Source organism: Chaetura pelagica, unplaced genomic scaffold (genome assembly GCF_000747805.2).
Source record: "Chaetura pelagica isolate M959 unplaced genomic scaffold, ChaPel_1.0 scaffold53, whole genome shotgun sequence".
Classification (NCBI taxonomy): domain Eukaryota; kingdom Metazoa; phylum Chordata; class Aves; order Apodiformes; family Apodidae; genus Chaetura; species Chaetura pelagica.
The window spans coordinates 1,013,385-1,034,014 of record NW_009952880.1 but is presented as its reverse complement, the minus strand read 5'-3'; the positions used below and the strand labels follow the sequence as shown (position 1 = coordinate 1,034,014).

The following is a 20,630-nucleotide window of genomic DNA, read 5'->3' as shown; positions in this document are numbered from 1 at the left end:
TTGCCCAGCAAATTTGCTATACACTTTTATTAGCAAAAAGTAAAACTAGGGGCAATGGAGTGATTGTCATAGTGAGTAATTTTCCTCTTTGAGCTACTTACAATATATAACCAGTAGGAATTTGCTTACCTACAGGAAAGATCCTGAAACCATTATAAAAAATTTGTACAGTTACACTGTAGAACCAAATCCCAAACTGACAATTTTTTCCACTTGAGATACTCCCCAAAAGGATTAAGATTCCAACTAATAGTTTACTGTTTTCAACAGCTATTTTTTTTCTTATTTGTGACTCATCAGACTGTACCATCTGTTTTATCTGGTTCTTTGAGACTGTAAAAAGAGAGAAAACAATCACATTACCTATGAATGGTGAAAAGGAAAGGTCTTAAAGGGACAAAAAAGTTTTGTAAAAAATATCAATGCAGCACATGATTACTGCAAATGGAGTTACCAATCACTTTGGAGTAAAACAGCAAAAAGGATCACTTACCTGCCTTTCTTTCTTCATTAACATAAGTCTGGCCTGTAACACATGTTGATTAGTGGTGGACTAAGTAATTGAAGTGGAGTTTAAAAAACACTAACAAGCTCAAACATTTATTTTACATAATTCTGGGAAGACCTATATACCAGGGTAAAAAACAAAACAAAACAAAACAAAAAACTGAATTCCATTTTTGGACTAAAAGTTGTGGGGTTTTTTAACCTGAGGTTTATGTATAGTAATAGAAACTAAATAAACTCGCCTGCTTACAGATCTCAACTGCTGTTTGGATTTGGGACTTGTATTCTAGTTTCCCATTCAAGACACAGTTCCTAGTTATGTCTACAGCCTTCTAGCATTTCAAAAACGACTGAAATATTCTGTGATTGACAATGACTGTTGATGTTTGTTTCTCGTATTGCCTTATTTTATCTGCTCTTGCTTGGGAACAACCTCTCAAATATTTTTTACACATGCATCCTGGGCAGCACCAAAAGAAGTGTGCCAACAGATCAAGAGAAGTGATTCTGCTTCTCTACTCTGCCCTGGTGAGACCTCGCCTGGACCAGCTCTGGAGCCCCCAAAACAAGAAGGATGTAGACCTGTTGGAGCATGTCTAGAGGAGGGCTATGAAAGTGATCAGAGGGCTGTAGTACTTCTCTTAAGAAGACAGGCTGAGGGAGTTGGGGTTGTTCAGTCTGAAAAAAAGAAGACTCTGGGGGGACCTTATAGTGATCTTCTGGTACCTGAAAGTAGCCTGTAAGAAGGCTGGGGAAGACCTGTTCACTAGGGCATGTAACCATAGGACAAGGGCTAATGGTTTCAAGCTATAGAAGGGCAGATTTAGGTTGGACATTAGGAAAAAGTTCTTTAATATGAGCGTGGTGGATCACTGGAACAGGTTGCCTAGAGAGGAAGTGGAGGCTTCCTCCCTGGAAGGATTCAAGGTCAGGCTTGATGTGGCAATCAGTTCTAGTATGAGATGTTCCTGCTTATTGTAGGGGGCTTGGACTAGATGACCTTTAGAGGTCCCTTCCAACCAAAGACATTCTATCATTCTAAGGAAACCTCTTCCTGCCATATTGTTTTTGGGACTTATGCAGTATGACTTCTCCTCTTAATTATTTTTTTTTTTCTTCTATCAATGAGCAGACATGCCTACTTGCACTAGGGAGAATGTGTTTACTTTTCTTCTACGAGGGAAAAAGAGTGGGTTGCAGATTGACTAACACACTATTCATGATTACCATGGATGCTTTAGAGAGACTTGGTTCTCTCAAATGCCAAAGGCTCTGAATTGATAAGGAGATAAAACATGAAAACCTAACTTTTGTCTTCATATGAATGTTGAAAATAAAGGCTAAAAGCTACTGATTTTTTTCTACTAGGTCATAGAAGTGTGTATACTATATGGCTTTGCAAGATATCCCAAGTACAGTTTTCTCTTAAGATTTTTCATTTTTGTTTGCTGAAGACAATTAAAATTACTTTAAGCTGATTAAGAAAACAGGGTCACTCTGATGTGTCTTGGAATTTATCTATAACAGATTGCCTTGAAATCACAACACTTCATCTGTTGGAAAGGGACACATGTTGTAAAGGAATTCCTTAAATAGGTCAGCTTTTGCAACCTAAGCCAACTGTTTAAGGGTGAGGGTAAGGATTGCATCTAGGACAAGTATTACGAATTTAAGATGTAATGTCAGTACTGTATAATGTATATAATTTGCATATTTTTATTATGTTCCACAAATTATGCAGATCAGTACTATGTAAATGTTGCTTCAATTAGATCTTTAGTTTCTAGAACCTTGATTTATGTGAGATCTGGTAATATAAGTATTTGGCTAGGTGCTATTATACTGTTAGGAATAATATGAAGGGCATATGCACAATTCTTTGGTGGACTAACAGTCACATATTTAAGTATTTGTTATATTGAAGGTATGACAAAATTCACAATGTATGATATAAATGTTATACATTAGTGTTTAATATGTTGATGATGTTTAGAAATTGTATTTGTTGAGATAGTAATGATATCCATATATTGTATATGTTTAATTATATGAACTAGTAAATATTGTGTAATTTTAGGGACATTCACATATCACCTGTATGCCTGGACCGGTAAGAAGATGGAATTATCCAATTCCAATATGTTTAGGTATGTTCAGCATACATAAATTCTCTCAAGTATGCCACAATGAGAAAGCCAGAGAACTAAAAAATAAGTTACAGGGGGAAAGAGCAGGGAGAAGTAGAAGGAATTAATTAAAAGTTAAAAGGATCAAGTTAAAAATTTTTGAAGCATACTTCACATTTATTTTGGCAAAGCTTTTCTGAAATATCCAATCAGAAAAAGAAAGAATGAAGTATGTTCTAGTCAGAATATATCATCAATTCACTATCAGTGCTGAGACCTCCTGACACCCTTGAAAACATAGTTAATTTATTTATGAATCATTTCCACAGCAAAGTGGTGACTACTACAGAAAATACTAAAATAAAAAAGCATTGTATGTTCATCTCTAGTAAGTTCAACATAAGGCATGCCTACCCAATTTTAAGAGATACATAATTTTTGAAATAAAAATATGTATTTGACCATATTAATATTATTGGGAAAAATACTGAAATCCTGCCAGAAGCCCAAATGAAACATCTGAAATGTGTCTAAGTATATTATATTATTCAGGTGCTCCTTTGCAAAATAATGTGGAATTTTTTCAGTGTTACTGAGAGCTGATGTGAGTCACTTGCCTGTTTACAAGAGTGATGCACACAGTTTAAACATCTATCCTCTTTTTACGTACATGTGTCCCCCTAGTTAACACCTAGTTAATTCAGAGTGGATACATATGTTTAAAGCATGTAATTGTAAATTACTTTGTTACAAATATTTAGTGGTAAAGGAACATTTATTTTATGAAATATAAACCTAATTATTATTATGTTATTAATATTAGAAGGATCTTCAATGTTCCAGAAAAATTTTAATTCATTCTACTCCCCTGAAAAATGTCTTTGCTTTTCTTTGCAGCACAATGTGGGGGTGGCATGTCAGACTTCAGCGGAGTGATCCTCAGCCCTGGGTTTCCTGGTAACTATCCTAGCAGTTTGGATTGCACATGGACAATAAAGCTGCCTATTGGTTTTGGTATGTGTTCTTTCATGGCTTAGATTTGTTGGGATTTTTATGAATTCAAAATGCTGAGCATATTTATAAAATTTTTGTGTTTATCCTGGCAAAAAAATTTAGAACTAATTTGAAGAAGTTACTAAAGCCTTAAACAAACAAACAAAATTAAAATGACATGGCTCTTGGTTTTTCATTTAACATATAGTACATTTTTCTGATAAGGACAAAATTGTTTCATTAGAATTAAGCACAATTTTGTAACTTAACAGGCTTGATTTATCTTTGCAATGTCATAAACCAAACAAATATTCATCACTAATATCTTAAACCAAGTCAGCATCAGTTTAAATCATTATATTGTCATTATATTGTGCCATTTGGTATATCATCCATGACCTCTAGTATAGCATCCTCCACACATTTGTTGAGGATGAATTGACAATATCAAGGTTTCTCATTAAGACATCGAATACTTTTAAGTTCCTGTATCAACCCATAGATTATTGCACTTGTTACCGGCTACTATCTGGACATTGGGTGTTGGATTATCTTTCTTGGAGCATTGAAGTTCTATAAATTTTTAACATATATCATCAATACATACAGTTTTAACTTGCATTTATCAACTTCATCTATGTTCAGCTTCTACATGAGAATACTGTAGAAGACTGAGTTAAAAGTCATAGCAGAGTGAGAGTGTTATATAGCCACAATTCTCCCATTGTCATTTTAATAATAGAAGGAAATAATGGCTGATCATCTGTGATTTTCTGTAGTAAATCCATGTTGAGCCCCTTTTTGTCTTTCATGTGTTTTGAAGTTTCTTTCACATAGACAAATTCTGTATCTTCAGACTTGTTTCTGGTCACTGGAACTTCACTCTATTACCATGATTTTGCATAGTTAATGTCAGCATTTCATTTACATTGTCCAATCTCTTGAGCAACTTGGAGTGGTTCCTATATATCTTATCATTGCAAAATCTTTTTTCAAAGCATGACAATACAGTTGTGTCATCTATTTTTTTATACTTGTGGCACTTTTGTAGGAGCATGTGCACTTGGTTATTTTTTTTTTCCTTTACATGCTAGTTGAATGGCATGCATTTCAGACATGAATTTCAGACATGCCTTACTGTTTTCTATGTTACACTTGCCATCTTCTGTCATCTTTACTTGATAATACAGAATTTCTAAGTCTTCCACAGTAACTGAATGTGACATCCGAAATAGTTTCTGCCTTCTGTGTCTGTTCAGATTCTTTCTCTCCTGTTTTTAAGAAGAACTTCTGTGATCTTTTAAATTTTAAGTCCTGTGAGCCTGGTTCATTTATCATTTAAATGAAAGCAATTTTTTGTGCATGGTTTGTTTAAACTGAATAATATTAAACATTCAGTAACACTGACTTAACAGCATCAATCTGTGGGAAATACATTATGCCAGGACAGAGATTCCCACATAGAACCTAATTGTTATGTTTGCATTTTGTTTAGAAGTCACAATATTCAAGTCAATAATTCATTTTTTTATATTAACATTTCATAGGTAGCATTAATACTTAAATTGTGCCATTACCTGAATATTAGATAGCTTGATGTTGCAGCTTCTACTGTTTCATCATGAATTGTAAATCTATCTAGAATCTTCAGATCCCATGCAGATTCTTGCTTGTTTCCAGTTAACATGTAAGAAAACAAAATGTCCTTATTCTAGAAGAAAACTAAATGTGAACAGATTGAAATGTGCTAAGCTAATATTAAAACAGAATGAAATGTGTTTGCCATCTTTTTACGATTTCTAAATAGGATGTAATTAAAACAGAATTAAAAAATAAAATAAAATTTCACTGTAAAGATGAAAATAATTACACTTGAAAAGTAATGGCTGTTACTGGCTTTAGAGATGCTGTGATTCTAGTCCAGTAACTCTTCTTCGTAGTAAACAGAAAAACTCAAAAACACCATCATTGAATCCTTCTATAGGCTTTCACATGTTTATGTGCTTCTAACAAGATTTTTTTCTGATTAGAAGTTACAGATCATAAGCTTTTCCACTTCATATTCGCTGATGTTTTAATCTAACCCAATACCACTATGTTGATTCAGACAACTTACAAGGTTATTGTATATGATTTGTTGCTTTTCTTTTTGAGATTTTTGGTTAACACTTATATAAAAATATTAAATACTCATTGAATAGGGGTGTCCAAACTGCAAAAAACACAGAAAAATACAGTCTAACAAGCAGACGTCTGAGACAAACAAAGGCAGGAGCTATAGGCTGAGTAAAGGATTCATACTTTGGAAGACTGATATGATTCAGGCTCATATAGTGAAAGACAGTAGAGTACAGAGAGCTGAATGATGGGTAAAAATATATTAGAGCTGTTTTTCTATTGAACAATACAAAGTGGGTGAAAGAAAAAAAAAAAGCAGTGAGAAAGCATGAGTTGGCAGTTACTAATGGCACTTTAAACTTAGGACAAGTATTTGGGTAACAAGAACAAGAGGCTAAACCTACAAATAATACGGACAGAGAAAGAGCAAAGTGAATATAACTGGGTCATCTGTGAAGGAAATATTTTGAAGGCTGGAAAATTAAAAGAAAGACAATTAAAAGCAGAAGCTTTCTTATCACATATAGACTATCTTCATATAAAGAGAGACAGAAATTATCAAGGTAACAGTAATTTAATTATGTCTCAACCTTTTTTTCCTCTAATGTAGAAAATGGTATGTGGTTCAGAAAGCCATTGATAAAATGGTACATGGTATCTGGGGAGAAAGCTCTAAAAGGCAGTAACAAACACTTTAGCTATTACAGTTTAGGAGTTACAAAATAATTCATGACTGTTCAATAATTAATATGACATTATATATTTTACTTTCAATTTCTTATGAAATCATGTTGATAATCTTAGCCAGAAGCACCAGCAGACTCAACATCTCCATTATCATTCCATAGCTGCACTAACTCCAGACAAAATACCAGTTCTACTTTGTTGGACCTTGCATAGAAATATGTATAAGCAGGAAACTCTTTAAAGAGCCCTATAACTACTCAACTGCTGAGCATTTTTTTCTTTTCCTGCCACATGTAAGGTTACTTACTAAGGGATAGTAAGCTACCTTCGTATTCCTTACTGAATCAAATAATCAGAATTTTCTATTGGCAAGATTGCAGAATTTATCTGGTTGGAAAGACCTTTAAGATTGAGTCCAACCATAATTTTACTCAACCAACCATTAACCTTACTTTACCAAGCCAAGTGCTTAAACCATGTTCCTAAGCATCACATGTAAACTTCTTTTAAATACTTCCAGGGATGGTGATTCAACTGCCACCCTAGTCAGCTTATTCCAATGTTTAATTACCATTTATGTGAAGAAGTTTTTTCTAATAGCTAATCTAAACCTCCCCTGGTGCAACTTGAGCCCATTTTCTCTGGTCCTATTGCTTGTTACTTGAGATAAGACCATATGGCGCAGTGTCTGTATGAGAATTAAATAGTTGAACTGCATGTTTAGTAGGAGAGGTACCGATGAATGATTGTTAGATAACACAATTTACGTATTTGTGTTTCAAAAAAAAAGATATATAATATGTGTTAAATTATATAAGGAGTGTGGCCACCCTCTCCAGCCATTCAAGCCCAGGCCTCTTCTGCCCAGCCAGTGGAGCCCAGCTTGTGCCCATGGACACAAGGTGCCTTCCCACGCTGAGGGACAGGGCTGCCACTTTTCCATTTGCAGATTCAAACAGTAACAAATTGAGCACAGACACACATGCACAGAGGACACTGACATGGCTGGTCACACATACTGCCACAGAGAAGGTGCTGCCTTCAACAGCACCTACATAGAGGACTCATGTAAAACAAGCACAGCCACACACACAATACTGTCTAGGTTCACAAGATCAAACATATTTGCAGAACCCTTGAGTGTCCACCTGGCACTTCTGTGTGGATCTCTGCCCTGCTTACCTCCTCCACATGTCCCCTACCCGATGATTCATCCAGCTTAAAGCTCAATGCAAACACACAGTGTTCACACACTTGCTCCTCGTGCACTCCACATTCACAAGTCCCCTGGGTGTATCAGCATGGACTTTCTGACTGTTTGATATCCTCACCTGAACCCAAGGCCTTCCTGCTCACCAGCTAGTCTAGTTTGAATTTTGTTAGCAGATGACACATACATATCTCCCCATACACCAGGATTGGTGAAGATATAGACACTTGTACTCCAAGCAGCCAGCACTAGGCACATGGGCTGTGACCCACTGATCTGTTCCAGCTGCCACCACTGATCAACTTACTTTACACTGGTCTCTCCAGTAACTGCTTTTGAGGACACACCATTCCAATCCCAGAACCTTAGAGAGGAAGGGGAGAGAACTATGGCATCTCACTTGCTTCAGTATCTTAATACCACAGGCTGCAGGGCACCCATACCCCTGGTCTGACTCTAGTAGCTGGTGCCAATTTTCTCCCCACCATTGACACACAGCAGTCTCACCAAACTGAGACCTAGTACCACAGGCCAGGGACACCCACACTCCTGGTCTGACTTCAGCAGCATACATTATTTATATACATTTATATATTTTATACGTATATATATATAAGCAGAGCAAGATCAGTTTATGTACAACTGAAATACCTCAGGAGTAGAATTCTGCCACTGTTGTTTTGGTTTTTTTTTCAGGTGTGGCTCACAAAGCATTTTTTCTTTTAATAGAGCTGGAAACTTTAATGCAGTTTTTTATGCAATTGAAAAGAAAGATTTAACTAAATTGAACATATTCAATATTCGGAAGTCAATTTTGCCCTAAATGCACAAACAGGAAACTTTGCCAAAAAGTGGCATACCTACAGTTCAATGCTTTAAATCATGGTTATATTTCAGTGTTAGCATTTCTTTCCTTGCCAGCCTCTCAGAATTAGTAATACATGAGAAGAAAGAATGCTTCAAACTGAAACCCATGGACTGTATTTGGGAGCATATTTTCACATGCATTTCCACTGGTTACATTATTTTCTGATATTGTTTGTGTAAAATATGCATACTTTATTTTCTTCCTGGTATTGATAGTGGTGGATTTTGTTTTTCAGGTGTTCATTTGCAATTTTTGAATTTCTCAACGGAGACTATACATGATTATTTAGAAGTTAGGAGTGGATCTACAGAAACTAGCACTGTTATTGGGAGACTAAGTGGCCCTCAGCTACCAGCCTCTCTGTTCAGCACAACTCATGAAACCAGCTTATACTTTCACAGTGATTACTCACAGAACAAACAAGGGTTTCATATTGTATATCAAGGTAAGATTTTGACAGTCTTATGTGGGTACATGGTGGCTGCTGAAGGTTGTGACTTCTTTTGGCAATCCTAAAAGATAAACTTGAAATAAAAGAATTGTGTTGCAAACCAGGGTGTTATGCATGAAGTTAAAACAGAAGAATGCAGAAAAGTATGATGAAATAAGAAAAATAATTGTATATTCTTTTTAAAAAGCAGTTCAAATGTAGGCAAACAGATAATTACCCGTATCTGAATTAAGTTGCCATATTAATTTACATTGCATGGCTTTACAAAGTAAGCATCTCTATTAATCGATCTTTGTAAGCATATAAGAATCTCAGTTTGTGTTTTGGATTCTGGAATGGGGAAATCTAACTATCATTTTAGAGTACTGGATCCATGAAGCTAGTTCTGAATAATGCCAACTTAGAAATGTCCAAATCAATTTTATTACCTAGCTGACAATATCACTGGAAAGTTCTTGTTCAGTTTTACCCTAAAAGGTCGTGCCAAGCTGGTGAAGGTTGCAGGATCATAATTCTACTTAAAATACTTGCAGATTCATTTAAAAGATCACCACAGTTCACAAAAAAAGGTCAAATGTATATTTTGAACGATACATAGTTTCATTATATGAGTAATGGCAATGGATAATTTAAAGAGCTTTAAAGTTGATTTAAGATTACTTTAGAGGAGTCTTCTATTACTCTTTCAAAAGTAGTAAGTCTGAATTGAATTCTAGGTAACATTCTGGAAGTAAGCCACTGTAAAAAATGTTTTTAAAAAAGTAATTTGATGACTTAAATTGTGTAACAAGTTTTTATTCACTTCTTATTTCAAATACGATACAGAGTGTAGGAGCAAGAGAACTTTAAAATCTACTGCTAAGAGGGCAGTAAGAGACTTTAAAGCATCTATCATTATTGCTATTAATAGTAACAGTAATAGTTTTGTACATGCTGTTATTTGTCAAAGAATTTTAAAAAGGTTTATGTTTGTGTTTTTAACCACAAAAGATTCTTTCAAACATACAGTCTGTGATCTTCTGAATTTGCAGATTTTACGTAGCATCTTTGCTCTCAGTTCTGTAATAAGAAGTTGATGTTTTAAATCTTCTTGAAAAAGATCACCAAGATGTGTTCTGTGCTACTTTAAAAAGTACAGAAGTTAATCTAGTTTCTTTTGGACTCTGCTAGCACTCACAGTTGTTGTCGTGCTCTTAATTCTAATACTATGGGATTTGATGACATTGTCACATTCAGTCTTCATGTTTTTGTGAACTTCAGACATACCTCCCCCAGCCTCTTTCCCAAGAAATGGTGCTTAGCCGTGTGCTCAGTAACATTATTCAGTATTATAGTCTGTATTGTATAAGCACATATAGAAGTCATATTCATTGAACCATAATTTCAAGGATTTCCTCTAAAGATAGATGAGATTTACATTGGGAAATGACCCCTTCTCTAGATAAGATTTTGAAATTATATATATCTTGGTTTAGCAGCTCTTCTGGTTGAAAGCCACCTACCTACTCCTTGTCCTCTGCTTTTATTATTTAGTTTAGTACTTTTGTTTTTACTTCAAATTGATCTAATGTCATAGACAAGCACCATATCTTGTTTGGAAATCTCTACACCATTTTCAGCAGTAAACATGGTTACAAAGACTTTATAGAGGTTTTCTCTCAACAGTGTCCTAATCCAGAAAAGTACCTTTTTTTGTCTTATTTTTCTCATCAAATGTCCCGCCAGTTCCCTAGCTAACTTCTTGCTTCTGATATTGTCAGGTTTTTTAATTGTGGTTTTTTGGTGATCAGCTAAGACATCTTATGCAAGACCTTTTTCAAGTTATTCTTGCTCTCTTTATTTTCTATTTAAATTTTACCTGTTAAGTTTTGCAACTTTTTGGAAAAGCAGACTTTCATTATTTAAGTGCCAACTTTTTACCCACTGTAGCATTTTTAACTTTCCTACTTGAGCCACACAGGCATTTTTCTGAACCATTTTCATGATTTTTTATTCTGAATTTGATAACATGTTTTACCTACTCTTTTAAAGTAGTCCAGATTAGCAGTTTCCAATCTGCATTGCCTTCAATTCCCTTTAGAAAAAATTGAATACCCCTGTGCTGAGTTTATTTGACTTTCTCCCTACCAGTACAATCAAACTACATTATGTCTGCTATTATAGAGCAACTCTCCCATGAGAACTTCTTGAACTTAAGCTTGAGTACTGTGACAAAAAGACAGCCAACTGCGAGGTTCAAAACCAGTTTATTTGAACTTCACTTACAGGTTTAACTGCAAAGCTCAAGCAGGCATTTTACTTGAACTGAACATGCAGATTTAATATGCCACTTCTGCAGGTTTTCACAGATATGATAGAAGAATGCACTAATGTAACCTGTAAACATTCATGGAACACCATATTGCAACCTGTAAAGCATGCTAAATATCACCAGTGGTTACAAACATATACCATGCATGATAATCACTTACCCTTCCAGGTAAGGGCTCTCAGTCCCAGGAAAGTGACCTTAGCCAGTGTTCCTGTCAAGGGGGAAGGGTCTCCACATAGGCCAGCTGTGTAGTTGGAGAAGCAGCTCCCTGTTCCCAACCCAAAATTTAGGATTTTTATCTACTGATTCATGTGACAGTGGGAAGGACTATGACTGAGTGTGGTTTATGGCAGTGTGATAGTTTCCCCATATCTTATTTATTCATCTGTGTGGGAGGTTCACTTTGCTATACTCTACTATTTATTTCTCTTTTGTTGATTTTGTGTTTGTCTCAGTACACAAGGTTGTCAAATTAAACTGGAACTAAAACCCTTCCATTTATTTTACTTTCTCAGGCAAGTGAATAGTGGTTTGCATTGAGACTTATGACACATTACTTGCTGACTTATTTCAAGAGTGAACTTAGGTTTTGGGTCTTTGAATCTCCCTGTTTGGTCTATGGATTATGGACAACTCAGGGTTGATCTATCTATACAGTTCCCAATGGGTTATCTTAGGAAAGAGAGGGCCTCAAGGTGGGTTGCCTTTACAACCCCCTGTGAATCTTCAGTGTGCACTAGATACTACTGAAACTTGTTTGCAAGCAGTAAGCTGAATTATCCAAGCAAGTGGTAAGCTGGTTTGAATCTAAAATAAGATTGTTTCTTGTGGGCTTTCAAACTGCTTGTTCTAGGGAACAATTATTTTGTGCATAAAAATTTTATTTCTTCAGGTCAGCCCCATGAGATGGATACTTGGTCCTCCATTACTACTAGCTGCCATATTATTGGAAGTTCTCTAATTTTACTTAACATTTCCAATTCAGTATAATTTTCCTGTTTAGACATTTGTAGAAGGACCTCAGTCCTACATTAATATTTCTGAAATTTTAATTTCCATCTTTGAGTATTCTACAGTACTTCTTTTTTTCTGGTAATGTTTTTCTTCCATGGCACTTAAAATAATTTCTAAACAGTGTTGTTCTCCTACATGAAAGTCTCTGCCATCTCAGAAAGGCAGTCGCCTGGCAACACTGTGTCCTGCTGCTTTATATCATGCCTGTCACCTCAAGGCCCTTGGTTGGTTCAAGCATTCTAGATCCCACCTCCTGCATTTTAGGCTTCTATACTGATATAAAAGGGCTTCTTAATTTGGCCTTTGTTCTGTTCCTTAGTACTGTATACATCACTCAACATGCAGTGTAGGCTACCTGATTTACTTTTTCTAGTTATTTAAATTCTGTTGTTTGTCATACTCCTGCACTTTTTTTAGAGGTATGCTGGCTGTTAACCTCCTCCTTGTCATGGAGTCATGTTAGTCTTCTGTATTTTTTTTCCCATGCTTTTAGTTTACATACTCTTCCCCAGACCTTTTAATTTTCATTGACACCAACTTGGATGCATTTTGATTAGGGTGTGCTTAAGGATGCACTTGGAAGAAATTTTTAGTCTTAAAGAGCCAGTCAGCAGCCTACCTTGTAAAGATCTAAGTGGAGAAAACACAAACTTTAAATTCTTTTCAACGGTCTTCTTCTCTAGTACAGTAGTCCTGCATTTACTAAAATTAGAAGATAAAATTAAGAGTCTAGTGTAGTTTTTGCCATCATGGACTCTGGAGGGTAAGGTGTTGCGTATTTTTTTGTTTATTTTCACACAAACACCCACACACATTTTATCAAAGTGTAAAGAACATAAGATCATTTAAACTTTGTATATAGTATTATGTTTTTTGTGTGAAGTTTGGAGTTGGGAAATATTTTTATGTATATTTCCACCATTGCTTTGGGAAAGTTTCACTGTGCTTCTGGTGCAAGCCCAATTCTTTTTATGGCACTGTAATGGAACATGAGATGTATGAGATTTCCATGATTTTTAAATTTTATTTCAATGAGAAACTTTTAGTTTTTTTAAGTAATAAGAGTTTGTATGTTACCTTTTTTCCCCCTATGATCTATTCTATTATTCTATCTATATCTATTATTCTATCTATCTATCTATCTACCTACCTATCTATTTCAGCATATCAGCTACAAAGCTGTCCTGACCCTCGACCATTTCGTAATGGTTTTGTTATTGGGAATGACTTTACTGTGGGACAAACAATTTCATTTGAGTGTTTTCCTGGCTACACATTAATTGGAAATTCAGCTCTGACTTGCCTTCATGGCATCAGCCGTAACTGGAATCATCCTCTCCCCAGATGTGAAGGTATGTTCTGGGTGGCCTGTGAACTCTTCGGTATTTGTAAATTTTCCTAAGGACTGTTAATTGAAATAATTTCAGTTTCTCAATTTATAGAGACCTGTATCTGTATACTGTGATCTTTGCAAAGGAAGTATTAAAATTTGCATGTAAAATTTTTTGCATGGAAGGTGAAATGTCTCCTAGAAATAGGAAAACTATGAAAACTTCTCTGAGATAATAACTTTATTTTTGCAAAGTTATGGTTAAAGTCTGAACTTTGGAGATATGTACTCCTTTGTAATCTAGGAAGTGCTACAGAATAAAAGTTCTGCACTGAATCAAGAAAAAAAAGATTTTAAAATTGAATTTTGCAACTCTGGCCTCTTATGTTCTATCTTACCAGTTAGAAAGAAATGTCAAAAGTTGTGTAAAATACAGTTCTCCTCCAGTAAATCCTGTGTCCTTTCTACATATATCTTCTGTGAATAGGAATATTTTTTTTAAATTATATTTTTAAAAATTTAATTTTTTTTAGATGGATACACTTACAGCAGGTAAGCAAGTTCGAGGAACTATGGCTTGTACATAGCTGAAATATTAAGGAAACAGAATGAGTGCATGTGGTGATTCTGTAGAGGTCTTTATCTTATCCCTAGTTATGCTGAAAGGAAACTGTACCTAAGCAGCAAAAGCAGCTCAAAGAATGACAGTCATCCAGTGTCCAGTCTCTGAAACAGACAAGGCTGGATGCTTTGGTAACACAGAAGTTTCTTAGTGAAATATCTGTGCTCTACAAAACCTATTTGTGGAAATGAAGACTGAATTCTCTTCCATATGAAATAATTACTTTCTTCTGGAACATTCAAGTTTGTCACAATTTTGTCAACATTCAGACAGCAACATTAGGTTACTGGAAGAAACATAGACACAGTGAAGATAATCCATATTCAAAAGTGTCATGCCAAAATCCTACAATTCTGGGCACATAAGATCCAAACACATTTAGCAATTAAGTTACTGACTGTAAAGTTCTGTAGATGCCTAGATTTCCAGGTTTCCACAAAATGAGATCTGTACACAGTGTTGAGTGTCCACTTTCATATACCATAATGATCCTCCACAGCTTCAGGAGCTGAACTAAAGGCCTTCACTTCACTTCATGTTGAATTATATCCTCAATACTGAGGAAGATGGAGAAGAATATCTGGGGAAAAAAACCCAACAAAACAAACAAACAAACCCAACCTGCCTCCTTTTCTGGATTTTTACATTGTACTCTGAATCATCTACCTAAGTTAGGCACTCAGATTAGAAGGCTCATTATTTGAAATTCCTTCTGGAGTCAGTGAACCATAGGCATTTCTGGGGAATGTGGTAACTAAACTAGGATGTATCTGATAGTGAATTCAGAAAGAGAAGGCTTATAATATAAAAGAGGGATGACACCTACAGTGTCTGTGTTTTGTACAGGGAAGAAGCTAATTCACCACAATTAAATTTCACCATTTCACCATGTACCAACTGCTAAAAAACTTAACTTTTCCCTATCACTTAGTTCTAGCTGTATTTTCTCTGCCTCAGAATCAAGATAAATAATTTACTGAATTGAGTGGTTCTTTTTATTTTAATTACCTTACCGGAACCAAGAATTTTATTAATAAATTGCAAGATGTCCAAAGTATTCTTCTGTTCTGAATATCACTTTTGATGGTCCAAAACAGTGGCTGGAAGTAAGTTTCTACTTAACGTGATTCAAAAAGATGCTGCTAAAAAAAACCCCAATTGATCATGGAGATCCAATGTGTGTGTTGTGCTGCATGATTACAAACTGCTAACATTACTCAGCTCCCAGAGAAATTTCTTAAATTACATGGGGATTTGTGCAAATATTTATTATGGCATTTTTTAGTAAAGAGTTTTTGATGTTTTAATATACTACTATGCTATTGAATTTGGGGATTTTTTCTTTATTTTTGAAGGAAAAATATAATTATGTTCTAGTTGTATTTGCTTTGATTTAAGATAAAGACGTAGTGTTTAAAAGCATTAAAATGAAGTGACCTTTTTTGTGTACATCTAGTGCCAGAAGTGAACAGTATGTTTTAAGTTTGTATTTCTTATAATAACTTGATTGTAAGACAGCACACACTAAGGCTTCTTTAAAGCCTGGGAGTTCTTGAAGTAGACAATCTGCATCAAATATCACTAAATGTTGTTCCTGTTTAAACAGTTTTGTTCCTTTCCCCTTGCATGGTCATGCACCTAAGATCTTTCTAACCTGGGCTCAGCACAGTTTCTGACCCTTCTTAACTCATCTCCCTCACTTCCATCCTTTTGGAATCTGTTTCAAACATATCTTATTGCCTGACAGTCATCAGCCCTTGTCTTCACTCCTCTAAGACCTTGCTGCAAAATCAATTCTGTCTGCACTGCTCAAAAACCCTTGAGACTTTGAAGCCAAAAGCTGAAGAAAGCAGTGTGCCAGCAGTCGAGTCTGAATGGTTGAGGTGTGACTTTGAAAGCCTCCTTAACCTAAAGTTCAGCACAAAGTATATGTATAACCCTTAACACATGGTGTACCTAAATACAAACAATACATAATTCCTATACGTCAAACCTGAATTTCTAGCAACTTGGTCTCTGGTTAGAGGTTCTTAAGAATATTTTAGAGATTGTGGCTTACTGGTCCATGTCTATTTGGGTTGGAGTGAGGAGGAAGGTATGCAAAATAAAGCAAAACTATACTGTTTTAGGTTTTGCTCACTTTTCCAGAACTGAGCTTCTATAACAGAATTTCTTTTCTGTAATAACAGGGTGGTGTCATGTCCAACATGCATCTGAAATCTCTTTGAAGAAAATAATACAGTTTGCACGGTTTTCCTGAAATGCATAGTTAATAAAATCCAAAAGCCCTATGATCAGTCTTGCACTGTATGTTGTCTAAAATTAGTGCACTTCAAAAATAATTATAGAAAGAACTATTATATTGTCTTCCAGATTTAACCGAGTAAATGCGAAAAAGCTAATTATACTGTATTTCCATTTTCAAATTCCCTTCTAATTTTCCTCCACCCATCAACTTAGCATCTCTTTTATCATCTGATAATTTTGATTGGCCACATTCTTATGAAAATAATTAAAACAATTTATGTGCTTCACTGCTGTTTGTAGTTGGCATTCAGAAAAAGCATTAACAAAGTAGTTTTCAATTTAACCCAGTGTCTAAATATTGCTTTAATTCCAGTTCTGCTAATATCTATGATATCAGAATCACTTCTCTTTTTCTTTTATGTTTGACCCATAATATAAAAATAGATCTCTGACTCTGCAAAAAGCTCAGTAAAAAACTCTTTTCTGTACACAGCAATGGTTTTACATAATCTAGTTATAGTTTACCAAATGTGGTTTAAAATTATGGCTTTTACATGGTCTAAGAAGCATGCAAGAAGCCTGTAATATATTTCTAAAACAATTATTTTTAATGTTTATAGCGCTCTGTGGAGGGAATATAACTGCAATGAATGGCACCATATATTCTCCAGGATACCCTGATGAGTATCCAAACTTTCAAGACTGCTTCTGGCTTGTAAGAGTACCACCTGGAAATGGAATCTACATCAATTTCACTGTTCTCCAAACAGAGCCGATATATGATTTCATAACTGTTTGGTAAGAAAACACTTTTGGCATTTATTTAATCTCCATGTATGCAACAAAGTATGAGTTAAAAAGACTATCTTCATGATTTCCCCTTGACCATGGTGTTCTGTCTAGGGGAAATGAGTGATTTGCACTAATCCTTGTTTTCCAATGTACCGTTTTCTCTAGGTAGCACTGGCCATAAAGTTTCAGTCTTTGTCTTAATAATACAAAAACTGTAATAGTGTTCCTCAGGTTTTTTTATTAAAAAAATGTTCCAAATTATGCTATGACTACTTATTAACAACCAAGAGAAGTAATACTGAAGAAAAGAGTGATTGTACAGGGAAGAGACTAGTATTTGGCTCTTACAAGAAAAGTTGAGATAACAATAGCTATAAAGAAATTATATTCTCTATGTACCTGAACCCATGTCTATCATGAATCTTTTCAGATAATGAACCTCTCATTTTTCTTAGTTGCAAAACTGGTAAAGGAAGGAGACTGTAACCAAGTGTAGCAGCTCCTGTAATGTTGAGGATGGAGTGATGCACATCACTCATAAGAGAGAAGCAGCAATGTTCCTTGATATGAAACAGACATTTAACAAAGTTTGATAGTAAATGTGACAGTAGTTTCACAAGATTCGGTGGCAAGGTACACTTGATTATTTACTGCGTGGAGGACAGGATCAGACAAAACTGTCAGGGAGACCCTTTCATGGAGTCACAAGGTTGAGAAAGGATTCCCTTCCTTTCTAAATTCCTTTTCAGAGAGGAGACTTGGTGTGTCTGGATCCATTCCTAGTCCCAGACTTTCTCAACAGTTTATGTCTAAAGGATTATATATGTGTGTCACCTTTATATCACTTTGATAAGATTTTCAAAGTTTAGCAAACTAGTAGTCAATTACCAAGAATGTTCTGTTGCAAAGAATCTGTCAACCTTGAGGAGTATCCTTGAGAGACATCCCCACTCAAGGGGAGATCCTGACACGCAACTCACTGCCATGCAGGAGAGCTCCAAGGGCTCTTGGACTACTCACTGTTTATGGGAGTAAGGTGATTAACTCAGTCATATTTTCATACTGACCAGATGTGCTAGTTTCTTCCAAATTTGGCTTGAGTTGTACATTAATCATCACTGTGGCTAGGTGGACATGGCTCACTTTGGCCCTTGGCTATTGTGTAATGTGTCTCCCCCAAATCCACTCTCAGCACAATGCAGCAATCATGACCAGACTCATCCATGATCACTAGTGCAAGTAGGGTGCATGGGAAGGAGGCAAGCAGGGAGCACATATAGTAATCTTGAAACAGTTACCAGTGAGTCCTCTAGACACTTCAAAGGTGGCTAAAACCTTTTAAAGTTTGCCTGAAACAGTAATCCACTGATTATCAAATCTGCTGATTGAAAATTCGCAGGTTGAGAGAATAGTCTTATAGTCTGAGTATTGCAGAATAATGAGAGGTATTTTGGAATATTAATTATTCATTTTGTGTTTACTTTGAATTCACACACATCATAAAATTTACAATTTCATTCCTACTTTCCTAAACATTAAACAGTCCTCTGTACACTTTTGTGACTTATATCACACTTTTATCTTGTATTCTACTGTCTTGTCCCTCATCCCAGATACTCAATTGCTTTCCCTTAAAGTGTAATGAAAATTTGATGAGAATACATACTCAGACTATTGCCCTGATAAAACTCAGATAATTTTAAATCTCTTTAAGTCTCCACCACTTGTTTTATGTATCAAATTCAGGCTGACCTTCAGAATCTTTCCTGAATTAAGTTATACTTTTGAGTGTATACACGCATCTTCTCTTTATTGCACACAACACAAATGAGATCACTACTTTCGACTTCTAGTGCTTTATTCATTTGGCTCTTCCTTTCTACCAGGTGATTTCATTTGCCATCAGTTGTACTGCTGGCTGTGTTACAAACTTAGTTCTTACAGTAGAAGTAATTGTATATGCCAAGAAAAAAGTCAAACCTCCATTTTATTTCATTATATGTTCTTTGCTGGCATTTTTTTGGATGTTTTGTACCTACCCTATTTAGAGATTCCTATTTAGAAGCAAGTTTGAACATTGAATGCCCTCTGTACAGTTCCACTATTTTTGAGTACTAATATTGTTTTTGCCACTGAAATGAGTATTTCATTATTCCATAGGGTAGCAGTGATCTTACCAGCACTACATGCATTGTCTAAATAATAATATGCAATACAAAATAATATTTATCAATTTATTTGAACAAGAATTTAAGAAATCAGTCAAATACATGTCATAGCTTTGGTTAAAAATACCAAAATGTATATGTTTACCTTAGTCAAGGAGATAGCCCATGTATATAAAATGCATAGAACATCTCTCTCAGCAAGAAATTGATTCAGAAAACTCTATACTAATCATAAAAACAAACTTTCAATGAATGTTTATGTGTCCATATGTACTACAAGTTATAAATGATAGCATTATCATATTTAATTGAGGAAGGAAGCTAAGTTAAAATATTCTGACATTAGGCAATTTCAAAAAGTAGCATCCTTAAAATAATAATTATAAACAAATATATGGATTTATAGATGCCTACCTGCACATTTCAAGTGGAATCTTATATTCAATAGAGTACAAGCATTGTTTTTTATTCTTAGCAAATCCTTTTAAAAATTTAAGAGTATTCGTTTCTCAGATTTCCTAGAAATGACCAAATTCAGAAGACCGGGGGAGATGAGCAATATTGGGTTTATTTATTTTCTGATAGTCGCATTTGAAAACATAGACAAGTAAATGTGGGCAGAGTTTATGACAGGAAGATAAAGTGCAACCACAAATTCAGTCATTTTGATCTTGCTGCAGATTTTATTTAGAAATAAGAATATTACTTCCAAGGGGTGGTTGGATGGAACATCTTGCTTTATAATAAACTTTTGTGTTTCCCTAAGCTACTACATGCTGTACTCCAATCCACACATAAAATTTCAAAAAGGTTTTAGTCCTTAATGTCTGTTTTCTCTAATTTTAGATGACTCGTGCCTTTTAGAGCAAGCTAGATTACTTTTACTACATTATATGAAAATCTGGAGAAATTAAATTATTTGTTTGGGAAAAAAATATATATATTTTTAATCTGTTTTTCTTAGGGATGGACCAGACCAAACTTCTCCTCAAATTGGACAGTTTAGTGGCAACACTGCATTAGAATCAGTGTATAGCACTTCCAATCAGATTCTGATCAAGTTCCACAGTGACTTTACTACCAGTGGTTTTTTTGTACTTAGTTACCATGGTAAGTGTGACAAATTACACTTTTTCACTATCTGTACTGATTACTCCAGGAAGAAAAGTAATGAAAAAGTTATTTT

General features: G+C 35.1%; 1 protein-coding gene across 2 annotated transcripts in view; it reads left to right on the top strand.

Annotated features, from left to right (window-relative positions):
* Nucleotides 1-20,630, top strand: part of CSMD3 (CUB and Sushi multiple domains 3) — a 545,585-nt gene that overhangs the window by 438,347 nt on the left and 86,608 nt on the right. For both annotated transcript variants that reach the window (XM_009995351.1, XM_009995350.1), the window contains 6 exons: nt 2,585-2,654; nt 3,531-3,647; nt 8,745-8,954; nt 13,449-13,637; nt 17,105-17,282; nt 20,409-20,554. In XM_009995351.1, the coding sequence (XP_009993653.1) occupies nt 2,585-2,654; nt 3,531-3,647; nt 8,745-8,954; nt 13,449-13,637; nt 17,105-17,282; nt 20,409-20,554 (910 nt within the window). The remainder of the gene's footprint in view (nt 1-2,584; nt 2,655-3,530; nt 3,648-8,744; nt 8,955-13,448; nt 13,638-17,104; nt 17,283-20,408; nt 20,555-20,630) is intronic.